At 42.0% G+C, this 12,519-nt stretch overlaps 1 protein-coding gene across 1 annotated transcript in view; it reads left to right on the forward strand.

The window, feature by feature from the left end:
• The window catches only part of WDFY4 (WDFY family member 4), a 136,639-nt gene that overhangs the window by 74,202 nt on the left and 49,918 nt on the right, over window positions 1–12,519 (forward strand). The window contains 4 exon segments of the mRNA XM_009871628.1: window positions 717–794; window positions 1,714–1,917; window positions 2,725–2,776; window positions 4,101–4,264. Coding sequence (XP_009869930.1) covers window positions 717–794; window positions 1,714–1,917; window positions 2,725–2,776; window positions 4,101–4,264 — 498 coding nt within the window.

The following is a 12,519-nucleotide window of genomic DNA, read 5'->3' on the forward strand; positions in this document are numbered from 1 at the left end:
TGCTCTGTCAGGCTGCCTTGAAAAACATGTATTTCCAGAAACAACAGAGCAACACTGGAGTTTAGGGCATGTCTGTGCTCTACAGTGGAGCAGAGGCAGTTATTATGGGTGTCACCTTGCACTAGCACAGCTCTACAAGTTTCCAGCTCTAGAGCTAGCACATACACTCTGCATCACAATCCCATTAAATAGTGTATTTATATTCCAAGTCACCTGTTACTAGAAGACTTAGACTCCTAAATCTCAAAAATGTTTCTGGAAACTGTCTGCAAAAAGGTGAAATGGACCATTCCTCTCTTTGCATTTTCTGCTTATGCAGCAAGGAGCGAGTGTATTGTTACAGATCTTTACCTCGGTTGGATCTCTACAGCAGATAGTTGTTCTTTTATGCTACTTGCAGCACTAACTAATCCAGCTTCAAAAGGAGGAGCCTTAAACTTTATTTGCTATTTTCTTTCTCCTTCTAACTAGTTCCACTAATGACCCTTGTTAAGATGGTAAATATATTTATCTTCCTAGTGTAAGTGTGCATCTTGTTCTCAGATGATTGCATCATATCTATACTGTCTGGAGAGCTACCAGACTTGCAGGTGCAGAGTCTATTATTCTTTTTCTTCCCTAATTATTCATGTAAAAGACAGAGCAACTAATTCCTGACCCTCACAGAGTTTAAACCTGCAGTACCTCACTGTAATACATTCTGATGTTTCTTCTAGGGGTTTGTGTCGTGTATGGAACAGTACCGGAGAGTCGGGCAGGAGCTATATGCCTCATTGTACAAGAACCATATACAGGTAAGGAACATGAATGTTGTGCAACAGCTTCTGTTGTTGAAAGGATGCTCTTGGACTACCCTGAGAATTCAGGCATTTCAGAATTGAGATGAGTAGCATGCTCAAATAAATGCTAAGAGTTGATGAGTCAATACTCCATTCCCAACATCATCATTGAAGTGTAATGTAGCATCACTCACCAGTCAGATTCCTCACTTTATCTTCAGGAGCCTTGCTTATTTTGTTTAAATGAATTATTCCTCTCTCTTGGTTGAAGGAACGAAAGTGAGGACTTTGACCTTTTTTTCTTAGATGCTAGGAAATCTTTTCAAGAGGTCTCAAGCTTATAGCTAGTAAAACCTCATACATATTTTTGTTTCAGGATTGGCCATCAGAGACCAACAAGCTTTTCATTCTTTGAAATTCTCACCTCTTTGCTCCTTTAAATTGACATTTTAGTGACTCCAGCTCCCTGAACACATCTCCTAAGTAGAAATATTTAAATTTATGCCATGCTTGGAGGGAGCACAGTGCACTTCTGACTGAGACGTTCAGATTGTGTTTTCAATGAGCAATGGTTGTTGCCATTTGACACAAGCATTGACCAGAAAAAAAATGGAGCAAATAAAACATCTGTGATGCTGTTCTCCTGGCTGGGTGCTTTTAGGTTGGAAACCTAATGAAAGCAACCATTTTCAAGGAGGTTGAAGTTTGCACCATGCTTTTATTTGTCACTGTATCTTAGTTTGACTAGTAGCATCTCCTACAGTACACTCTCAGTGATCAGTCAGACCTGCATTTGCTGGGTCTACAGCTCTTCTTCTGCAGTGGTCCCACCCAGCAGGTTGAGTAGATCCCTCCAAATCACTGGGGTGGTGACACTGCTGGATGGGAGGAAGGAAGTGTGCCAGAGGTGGCACAAAGTGGTTCTGTCCCACAGATGCTGCAGTGCGGTTACAGCAGAGCGGCTAAGGACTGGATGATACTTGAGGAGCAACTTTTCTACAGAAGGGGCCCGTGGAGAGCTGCATCACAATCCTTAGAGCCACGATGGATTCTCGATTGTTATGAAGGGCCTTCACGAATGCGGAAGAGGATTCAATACGCAAACACCCGAGTGTCAACGATGCAGATGAAAAGCGAGGTAGAAAGCTTTTGTAGGAGGTGCACAATTTCTGTAACAGTTGCTGGTGACTTTATACTCACCTCTTTCTTCTGGTTCTCATCACCTGACTCATCAATATGCTGTGCCATGCATGGAGAACCCAATGAACATGTCTGATTTTGCAAGAGTAGAAGAGGTTCCAATGTGTTTTAACAGCAACAGAATGATTTTCTCTCTTTTCTAGTGTAAGATTTCCTCAGAAAGATAAGAGTATAACCTGATCATACCTCTGTACCTGTAATATCTCATGGGTGCAGTACTTCCCAATGTATGCAACAGAGTCCACTTAGAAGGCTGTACTGTCCTGTTAGTCTTGTGGTTATTAGGGCTGCTAGAATTGCTGGATGCTTAAAAGTAGTTGGAACTAAGCATTGAACTGTATATGTGGGGTATTTTCTACCATCTTGTGTCTAAGTGTCAAATCCTGTCAAACACAGGCTGAAGCACTTCAGCATATCAGACGTTTCCTATCTCTACAACATTTTCAGCTTTTATTTGAAGCTTGGATCCTGGCACTTTTCTGTAGACTGTGTAGTATGGTTTTTATCCTATAAGTGACCTCACGCAGCGTCTTCTTTGAAAAGGCAATAGTCCTTTTGCTCAATTGTTGACATTTGTTCCTACATTTAGTTGTTCCTTTGAAACCTTTCAAATGAATTTATTTGAATTTCCAAGGCATTTATTTGCCATGTAGTTCTAAATCAGTGTTTCTTCTCTGTGACAAGGTTCTGAATTATGTTTATCTGTCTACACATTCCACTCTAGTCATATTTAGTCTCTTTTCAGGTTCTTCTAGCAAACAGAAATGAAACAACCTCCCCCTCTGAAGTTAATCCAGGTAACCTTTCAGGGCTAAATTACATCATCAAAAGGGTGGACACAATCAGCTCAAGAGAACTGGAGTTAGTGTATGGCTAAAAAGCCACTGTAACATCTGGTAAAAAATGATGCAATTGTTACAGGTAGTATATAAGCCGTCTGGAATTTGTTGCTCTCTTGCTGCCACCCGAAAGATCTGAAAGCAAAAAAGCTAACTTGAAATGAAAGCTTTGTGCATTCTTGGGCACTGGGAAGGGCTCCCAGATGATTAAACTCAGAAAGAAATGTGCAGACTTTCCCCCTGCTTTTAGCAAAACACTCCTTTTTTACCTCTGAAATAATATTTAAAACCAGCTGATAAACAGCTTAGAGAAACACAGAATTGTTGGAGTTGGAAGAAACCTCTAGAGATATCTAGTCCAACCCTCCGCTAAAGCAGGTAATAAGAATTGCAACTTTCCAAGAATGTGGACAAAATAATAGAGAGAGAAGGAAATTATCAAGAATATTAACCTGTCCAATTGTCAGTGTTCAAAATAGAACCATTTTTTTTCAAAATATGATCATTATGTCAATATTTTTCACTATCCAAGGCCATTTATTTTTTGTTACATGAGACATTAAAAGAAGAGGGATTAAGGAAGTGAAATATGCTACAGAAGTCAATAGTTCTTCAGAGGGGGGAAATAGATGAAGAAAGAACTGTAGTTTAGAAATATCATCTAAGTCTAAGGCTATAGTTTTCAGCCACCTCTACGGCTGCTGAAAGTCAAGCTTCTACTGTACACTGTTGGAAATGGGCCATATCGTCGGATATATTTTAGTGTGGTAGGGCCTGGCAAATAGGTAAGAGTGTAGTTTGTTCTAGACTCCAAACAAGATTGAAGCACTACATAGTTTCTGTCTAAGAGTGGTTACAGTCTATCTCAATAAGAAGGTAGATCACGCCTTCCCTAATGGCGTGCGCTGCATGAATTTGCAAAACTTGCAACACAATTTGGGCAAGATATGAGTGGATTATCTCTCCCTGGGTTCTTTTAAGACCCTGTTCAGTCAGTGACTGTCCCCAAAAGACTACCATTTTCAGTTTTTTCTGATTTCCTAATCTTCAGAGATTATAGGAGTTTATTTTGAATTATGACTGCGTGCAGCTACTTTAGTTGCCTGAACTAAGTATCCTTCTTTAAGCATTAACAGGTTTTACTTCTGCCTTGCCTGTTTTTTTTCCAGATAAATAATGCCATTTCCCCAGGTAGAACAGATTGAGTGAAAGTCTAAATTGTAGACATTTTCAGTGTCATCCGGCAGCCAGTAAAACTCTGATCTCTTTTGTACTAATATAGGAGAGCTGACATTAAATGGAACAGAAAGGGAGATGGATAAAGAGTTGAATTGTGACCAGCTAACATTCTTCCCTGCTCTGCATGAAAGTTTCCATTCAGAAGATTTCTTGGAACTGTGTGTGGAGAGACAAATTATATTGCAGGAGTTTGCAGAGAGTGAAAAGGTAAGAAAGATGAAATATAAAATTTTCTCTGGGGAGAGGGCATTTTAGAGGGTGAATTGAATGTGGAGGACAATCTCTTCCTTTCAGCTTGGGGTTCAGATGGATTCATGCTACAGTAAGCATCATCACTATCTGTTTCCTTAGAGCAATTATGGTTTTCCAAGCTCTGTATATGGACTTATTCTTGAAGAGCATTTAACATTAACTCTGAAGTAAGGGGAAAAAATGGGGCATGTGACCAAGGTATTTTCATGCCTGTATGTGCCTAAGACATGGCAAATTATGAGACTCCAAGAATTCCTATCCTGCTTCCCCACCTTTACTCATGCTCAGACCAGTGCCTCAAATCTATTTATTACCTCTGAAGGAGTGTACCGATTTTGTGTAGGTTGCTGGTTCAGTGATGTTTAAATTTCTTCCTGCTGAATAATAGAAAATATTTTCTTCCTCTGTTCACATGCCTTTTTCTCCTCTGCCTTCCCCTGAGTACTGGACAGATTCTTCCCTCTAAGGCCACAGAGACTCTTCCTGCTTTCTGTTTTAATGCTTCCATTGTGTGTCATCTTTTTCTGTTCAAGTGCTGTTCCTTCTTTGTTCTTCTACTAGACTGGATGCCCTTCTCCTAGGCTGTTTCCTAGCGTAAGGAAGAGATAGATTCAGAAACACTGAAGGAGGACAAAAGCTGTGGAGAAAACAGGGGTGACTCTGCTAGGGGGATGCTAACTTTTGTCTGGTGTTCTCAATTTAATCCCTTTGCTCAAAAGCCAGCAACCTGCCCTTCACTTTCATCATAGTCGCCATGATGTTCACTCCAAATCATGTTAGATGTGCACAGCACATAGCATTTTCCTCAGGTGTGTGAGAGATTTTATCATGAGGAGTAGACCTAGTTTCATTCTCTGATCTTTTGCAGAGTACTTGCTTCTTCCAGTGGCATCAGTCCCCTCCATTGACCCAAGAGTTAACGTTCTGGAGTGGAAGCCAGGGGTCAGACCTGCAGTATTTAAACTCAGCTATCATAGTGTTGTGATAGTTGTACACAGATATTGAAATATTATTTTATTTTTATGTCTCAATACCCTCATTGAAATTTCTTGATGCTTTACCAGTGGCTGGAGGTCACATTTGTGCTCTCTAAATGATGGTTTCCTCATGCTACTAGAGCTATTGATTCACTGTCTGTACAACATAATTCGTTTCCCTGCCCCTTCTCCTTGCCCCACTTCTATCCCCCCCAGCAGAAGGAGACAGGCATAAAAATGTGAGGCATGTTTTCCATGCACTGATCTCATTTTGAGCCTTCAGGCTGTCTGTCTCTTCTCCATGTAACTCCGCAGGAAGCCGTCAGAGACGCCAGGCATGGTTTTTTCCAGCAGCAGTCACTGTGTTGCCAAGCTGACAGAAGTATTAAAAAAAGCAGTAGGGGGTGACATTAGCTGTCCTCCACTCACTTAGTGCGCTGCAGTCCTGCCTGGTAAATGGCTGCCTCGTGAGCAGTTCGTACTTTAAGCAGGCAACTGGAACCATCTTACCTACTGCACTGCACAGAAAAGTCATTGCAATGCTTGGGCAGATCCTAGATTGATTAATTCAGGAGAAAATGGGTGCAGGTCACCTGTGCTAATATCATCTAGTCTTTGGTTTATATTACTTTAAAAATACAATTAAAAAAAAAACATCTTCAGGCAGTCCTGTGAAAATAATTTTAAGTATTTAAACAAGATATGTTTACCACCTGGACTGCAAGAGAAAGGAAATATAAAGTAGAAAGGAAATGTATATAATTTGTGTATAGGCTAAAGCAAGTTACTGAGTGGTTGATCCTTGAAAAGTGGAGACTAATCACATGAGGGAGCAGTCATGCTCTCAGTGTTTGAACAACACCCAGACCGTGTGAAGTTCAGCCTTTAGATAGGTCTTTTTTGTTGTTGTTTTTTAATGCAATAAACTACCTAAGGAGGAATGCATTTCCTGGATTTCAAAGTCAAACACTCTGCATTTAGGAAATGCCAGAAATCAATGGCAGATTTGTGCAATGGTTGATTTCATCCTATGTCCCTTGCCCAGAGAGTCCTAGTCTCTGCAGTCGCTCTTCCCTAGACCTAGTGTCATTTCCAGTTATATGAAGCTCCTTGCTGTTCTTTTCCTGTTTCTTTCTATACTTTGCATGTCTCCTATAGTCCCCATTAGCTTTCAGTGATCTGTGAGAAGCAGATCTAAAAGCCAAAATCCTTGTATGAACTGCTGGTGAAACATAAAGTCAGAGATTGTTGTGTTTTGGCTCTGTGGAGGTACATAAAGAAGTAAGTGGCCATTCAGAAGAGTTGTAGATGTTTGTAGCTCACCTACACACAGTCTGGACACAAGAGACGGAGGGTCAGGGCAGACTAATGGAGAGTGATGGGCCAGTAGCTGAGATATTTTGTTGCTTCACTTCCTCCCTTACAGATGGACCCAGCAGAGACCACTTGTAAAAGCTGGGGAAAAGGACGGCTCCCAGTGTGGTTGGGACAAATGTGACTTTGAACTCAAAACTGGGAATGGAGTCACCTTTTTGCTGCATGTTTGGAACTGATGCTGTAGTTACAGTAGTGTAAATTAATACCTGTGTGTATATGCCCAAAGCACACGGTGTGGAGGTTTTTCCCTGCACACAAGTTAATGTGTGCAATTCACTAGAATAACAGGGGGCCGGTTAGCTCAGTGGTTTGAGCATGGTGCTGGCAACAATGACCAACACAGAGGTCACAGGTTTGATTCCCGCTTGGTCGCGATGTGTTACCTGGTCTAGTCAAGAGGTGGCATCCCTGCCCATAACAGGGAGGTGTTAGATGATCTCTAAGGTCCCTTCCAGCCTATACCATTCTATGATTCTATGTCAGAGTGCAGGTGCAGATTTACAGGTGTTGCTGTCAGGGCTGTCCTCTCAGAATTTCCTGAACTGTCATACTATGGCACACATTTTTCTGAGACTCTATTGTGGTTATAGCATGTAGAGGTGAAGATTATATTTTGCATTTATCTTATTATACTCAGACTGTACACACGATAGGCATGGAAGAAGAGGTTATATGTAACATCACCCGCATTGCGTAACATATGCTGCTGTTGAATTTTGCAAGAGAAATGCAAATAGCAACCTGTCCTGGCCTAATCTGTCAACTTATCCACCAAAAGCCAGAGCCAACTCTCTAAATAACCCCGGTTTACCAGCAGAGACAGGGAGATTAGATTCCTCTACCTGCAATCTGAGCCCTCAACTGCAAGATTGCCTCCCTCATCTTTAAAAGCCTGAAGAAGTTCTGCCAGGTTGTTAATGTGCAGTTAGCATGTAATAGATGAGGAGAGTGTTGGAGGGCTTGTTTTTGGTGTAGAAATTCTGAATTTTGGAAAAAAAGTAGACCGCTGTTTGCCAGCAAGTCATTCGAGATGGTAAGAAATTGAAGCAGCTGTGGTAATGAATCTGCAGTTAACAAGAGGGCATGGCCTAGTAGAAATCTGGGCACAATGCCTTTCCTTGAAGTAGAAGCTAGAGAGAGCACAGGAGATGCCAAGAACAATAATAAAAGGGACCAGCACAAATCAGAGAGGCTGAGATCCATAGTTGGGAGAAAGGAGGTGATTAAAGAACAGGCTTAATAGATAGAGGGAGCAGCTGTAAAGTTTAGCATCTAGGACCTGTGGAACAATGCAGGAGCTCTGCACTCACTTGGTGGAGCCAGCATTTTTAGGAGCGTTGGACATATCTTGCAGTTATGAAAAGAATAATTTCAGTTGGAAGGGATAGGTGATGATCATTGAGCCCAACTTTCTGACCACTTCAGGGCTAACCAGAAGCTAAAGCATGCTATTAAGAGCGTTGTCCAAATGTGTCTTAAAGAGTGATGGGCTTGGGACAGCGACCATGTCTTTAGGAAGCCTGTTCCAGTGTTTGACCAGACTCTCAGTAAGGAAATGCTTCCTTATGTGCAGGCTAAGCCGCCCCTGGTGCAACTTTGGACCATTCTCAAGCATCCTAATACTGGATATCCAGGGGAAGAGATCAGGTACATCCCCCTCCTGTCCCCAGGAAGCTGGAGAGCCAAATGCAAACCACCAGGCAGGCTGTTTTCATGGAAGCACTGTTACACTTCATCCTAGGGCAAGGATGGAGCAGTAAAGAATTTTACATGTGCTGACATGCAGTGGGAATGACGAATACCTGTTCTGGTGTGAGCAGAGGGAAGCCAGGTCCTTGGCACAAAGCCATTTCCCTTTTCTGTGCCCCAGTTTCTCCTCTTCGCTCCCTGCTGGAGCAGTAGAGATTGTAAAGGCAGAAAAGAGCGCTAAGCAGTAATAAGGGTTTTCAGTGTGAAACTCTGCCTGTGTTCAGATGGGAGTGTCTGAAGAAGGACAAGATTTTGCAGATGATTAATCCTCTAACTTGCCTTATCTGGGTTTCTGGAAAGGCTTCTGTGAGCCCTTTCCCCAGCCTATGCTTAGTGAATAACTTTACTACTAGGTACTACTAGGGTCTGACTCGTGTTGTAAGTGTAACAAAAAAACCCCAGAGAATCTTAAACTAGAGCTCTACTCTCCTGGATGTGCTCCCTCACCGTACTACTTTGTGCTCTGTGGATATCTCCTAGTGTACTCCCTTCGTATCTGCTTCTTGGATATTTTGGGGTGTGATTTCTAGTGTTCACCTTGATGAAAAAGGTCTTTCAACTGTAAGGCTGTAGCTTCTCCCTGGATCTCTGCAGGGATGACAAAACCCCAGGGCCCTGACTGTTACCTCAGGCAAGCACAGCTGATTCTCTAACAGTTGCTTTCTGTAGAATGATACAGCAGAGGAAGAAGCAGGCAGGCTTTGCTGTGGTTATTCCTGAGAGAGTCATGGGAGTAGTGGGAAGGGCATGAACTTGAGTGAACTGACCTAAGGGGAAATTTAAGGGCTCACATTAATTTTTGGCAGCATTTTCTGTTTAAGCAGAGCCTGGGGTGAGACAGAGATGTCTGGGTGTGCAAGAGGTATGAGCACAATCCTATCAGAACTGTCTTCCAGTTACTATCATCAGCTAAGGGATGCCAGCCTCCCAGGCTGATGATGGGCCAGGACAGATGGCAGCTTTCATCACTGCAAGCAAGGACAAAGAGCAGTCCCAGTGCCCACAATCATGTGCAAGACAAGAACCTTCTGCCATGCTCCCTTTCTTTCAAATATCTGATATTCTTTCCTTGCAGCATTTGGCAAGTTATTAAAACCTGAGAAGTACACATAGAGTGTACTTCTACCCCTCCTACATGGGATTTTTGTTACAGTGGAGTAAGAGAGGGAGGGTGAGTAGAGACTACTTGCAAAACAGAAATGTGCCCCAAGTCTTCTAAAGGAAAGTTGTGATCACAAAGCTTTCTTTCTAGTGATTGCAATGATTTCACTCAAGTCTAAGCAGAAGAAATTTGATCCAATGTTTGTAACAGTTCAGATGTGACTAAACTTGAGCCTAGGGCCCCTATCACTGAAGACTAGGTCAAGTGGATTTAGTTTCCTTTGGTCATTGAGCAGCTGGAGAGAATGAAGCAACCTGTCATGTATTCTTAAGTTGTGATTGATGACACACGTATGTGACAGTTTCAAAGTAAGATGAGACTTCAACAACAAGCAAGCTAACAATCATTGCAGGAAAGGTCTTGTGAGTGGCACAGAGAGGTGGACCTTTGCTGCTCTCCCCATGATAACACATATCTGTTTCCCTAGCAAAAACTGTGAAAGCAACGTATTTGATTTCATGTACTCCTAGGCATTTTAAAATCTACAGCCCTAAATAACATTGACCCTAGTTTGCTGACAGGTCTTTTGTAACTGATGCACCCTCGGATTCCTCAATATGTAACAGAAAGGGCAGAAAGGGTGTATAATTACAGGTTTCATCTCTGTGATTCCTCATACAGTTCTACTTGAATGCCTTGCTTTCATTTCTGTTATGCAAAGTTTCTATAGCTTTTGCTGAGCAAGTGATTAGAGACAGCTGTGAGTGTTTATAGGGAGACATGAGATGGGACAATGAAGATGAAGAAAGGGCTTCACGAAGTCCCTAAGCCATTGATTGCTGAGAAGGTATATGAAGATCAAGAACCACAGCATACCTAGAACATTTCTTATACTCTTTCCATACGATGATGCAGGATAGTGGTTTAGATGGACCTCTGAACTGATTTGGAATAGCCATTCTTTTGTCCTTATTCTGTAAAAATGCTATGTTCAGGAGATTGTGTGGCATGAGTAAGTCTGTTCCAGTGACATAGTTTCGTGACTTTGATTTCCTTGCATTGTATTTTTTCCTGGAGGTGCTGTGCTAACATTACTAGAGTCTGCAGGAACTTCCCCAGCATTTTTGAAAACTGAGTAAATACTGTTTGCATCTTCAGGCGTATAATTCCTTTGGAAATCTGGCTCTGGAACTGCAGAGCAGATACTCTTTTATGGCTATTTGCTTAAGTGCAACTGGAACATTTACAAACAGCTATTCTGAAAAACAGGAAAAAGAAAAAACCACATGCCTTTAGCTTTAATTCCATCTTACATCTGAATGAACAGAGCAATCAAGAGATACAGGGCTTTGGGCGATACCCTGGAAGGTAATTATTCGATTATCTTGTGTCATGGTTGCTTCCCTGATTAATGATTCTAGTGGCTGGTGAACTGGATTCTGTCCTGACAGAAAAGGAAAGTTTTTATTTAATCTATGTTAATATCAGGCTGCTTGGTGTTTCAGTGCAAGACTGTCCTGGTGGGTGTTCTCTAGGGCACCTCTTTGACCTCACCTGGAATAAAATGAGCCCCATCCTCCAAATGAGAACTAACTCAGGCCAAGGGCTCCAGTATTTCTAACAGTGCAGATGTATTTATTTCTGTTGGGGGTGATATCATAAAATTGAAGAAATAGATTTAGCACTGGTAACTGTTACTCATTTGGTAGTACAGAGGACAGAATACACTGGGGCTTAGAATTAAAGGTTTGAGAAAGAGAGGTACATGGTCTCTCCCCTCTCAAGGCTTGCTAACATGCCCCAGTCCTGCCTTAGGTAGGTCGACTAAGAAAGTGATTATTTGTGCCCGACCCTATCAGCGATTGTGTGCAGGCCTCCTTCACAATCCTCATGCCTTCCAAAATCATACCTGCTCTCTGGCATAGAGGCTGGGTTTGCTGAGGTGGATTGCTTAGAATTCTTGTTCTCAGCTTTGTGTCCATTTAGCTATTTTCCACAACTGCCTGATGTTTCAACATTGTTACCTTCCTTTTGAGAAGAAGAGCTCTTTCTGCTATTTAATTACTTGAGGAAACCTTGTGGTTTAGTAAGTTGAGCAGAATTCCCTGGTATTCTCAGTGCAAGCATACATGCACATACAACCACATAATGGCATGCACTGATGATTATCTCCTGCCTCCTTCCCTGGGCATGTAGGAGATACCAGTTCAAAGTTCTAGACCAAACTGGCCACAGTCCTCTGCTACCCAGAGGACTGCTCTTTTGGAGCTGAGAATATATATAGGATTAAATCAACAAAATAAAAATTAGGAAATTCATGTCTCAATGTTAGAGATATTCTTTGCAAGGAATTACTGTTTGGTTTGAAATCAGACCTTTGTTTCTAGCAGCTCACACAATTTTCTGGATTGTTGAGCTTTTTTGGTCTCTGTATTGGTCTGTTTCCTTTCCACACCGTTTCTCAGCCATAGAAACTATTCCGGGGGAAAAAAAAAAGCGCACTTTTTTCTTTATCGAAACTGTCCAGTTTCAGTTTTCAGTACAGTGCCACAACGATGATGAAGGGAGTGGAACATCTCCCTGATGAGGAAAGGCTGAAGGAGCTGGGTCTCTTTAGCTTGGAGAAGAGGAGGCTGAGGGGTGACCTCATAAATGTTTATAAATATGTAAAGAGTAAGTGTCAGGATGATGGAGCCAGGCTCTTTTCAGTGATGTCCAATGATACAAGAACGGGAAATAGATACAATCTGGAACATAGAAGGTTCCGCAAAAAAGTTAGAAAAAACTCTTTTCACTGTGAGGGTGACAGAGTCCTGGAACAGGCTGCCCAGGGAAGCTGTGGAGTCTCCTTCTCTGGAGATATTCAAAACCCTCCTGGACGCGTTCCAGTGTGACCTGCTGTATGTGATCCTGTTCTGGCAGAGGGGTGGGACGGGATGATCTTTTGAGGTCCCTTCCAACCCCTAACTTTCTGTGATTCTGTGTGAAAACTTTCAGACATATAT

This window comes from Apaloderma vittatum, unplaced genomic scaffold, assembly GCF_000703405.1.
Source record: "Apaloderma vittatum isolate BGI_N311 unplaced genomic scaffold, ASM70340v1 scaffold1806, whole genome shotgun sequence".
In the NCBI taxonomy this organism is placed as follows: Eukaryota; Metazoa; Chordata; class Aves; order Trogoniformes; family Trogonidae; genus Apaloderma; species Apaloderma vittatum.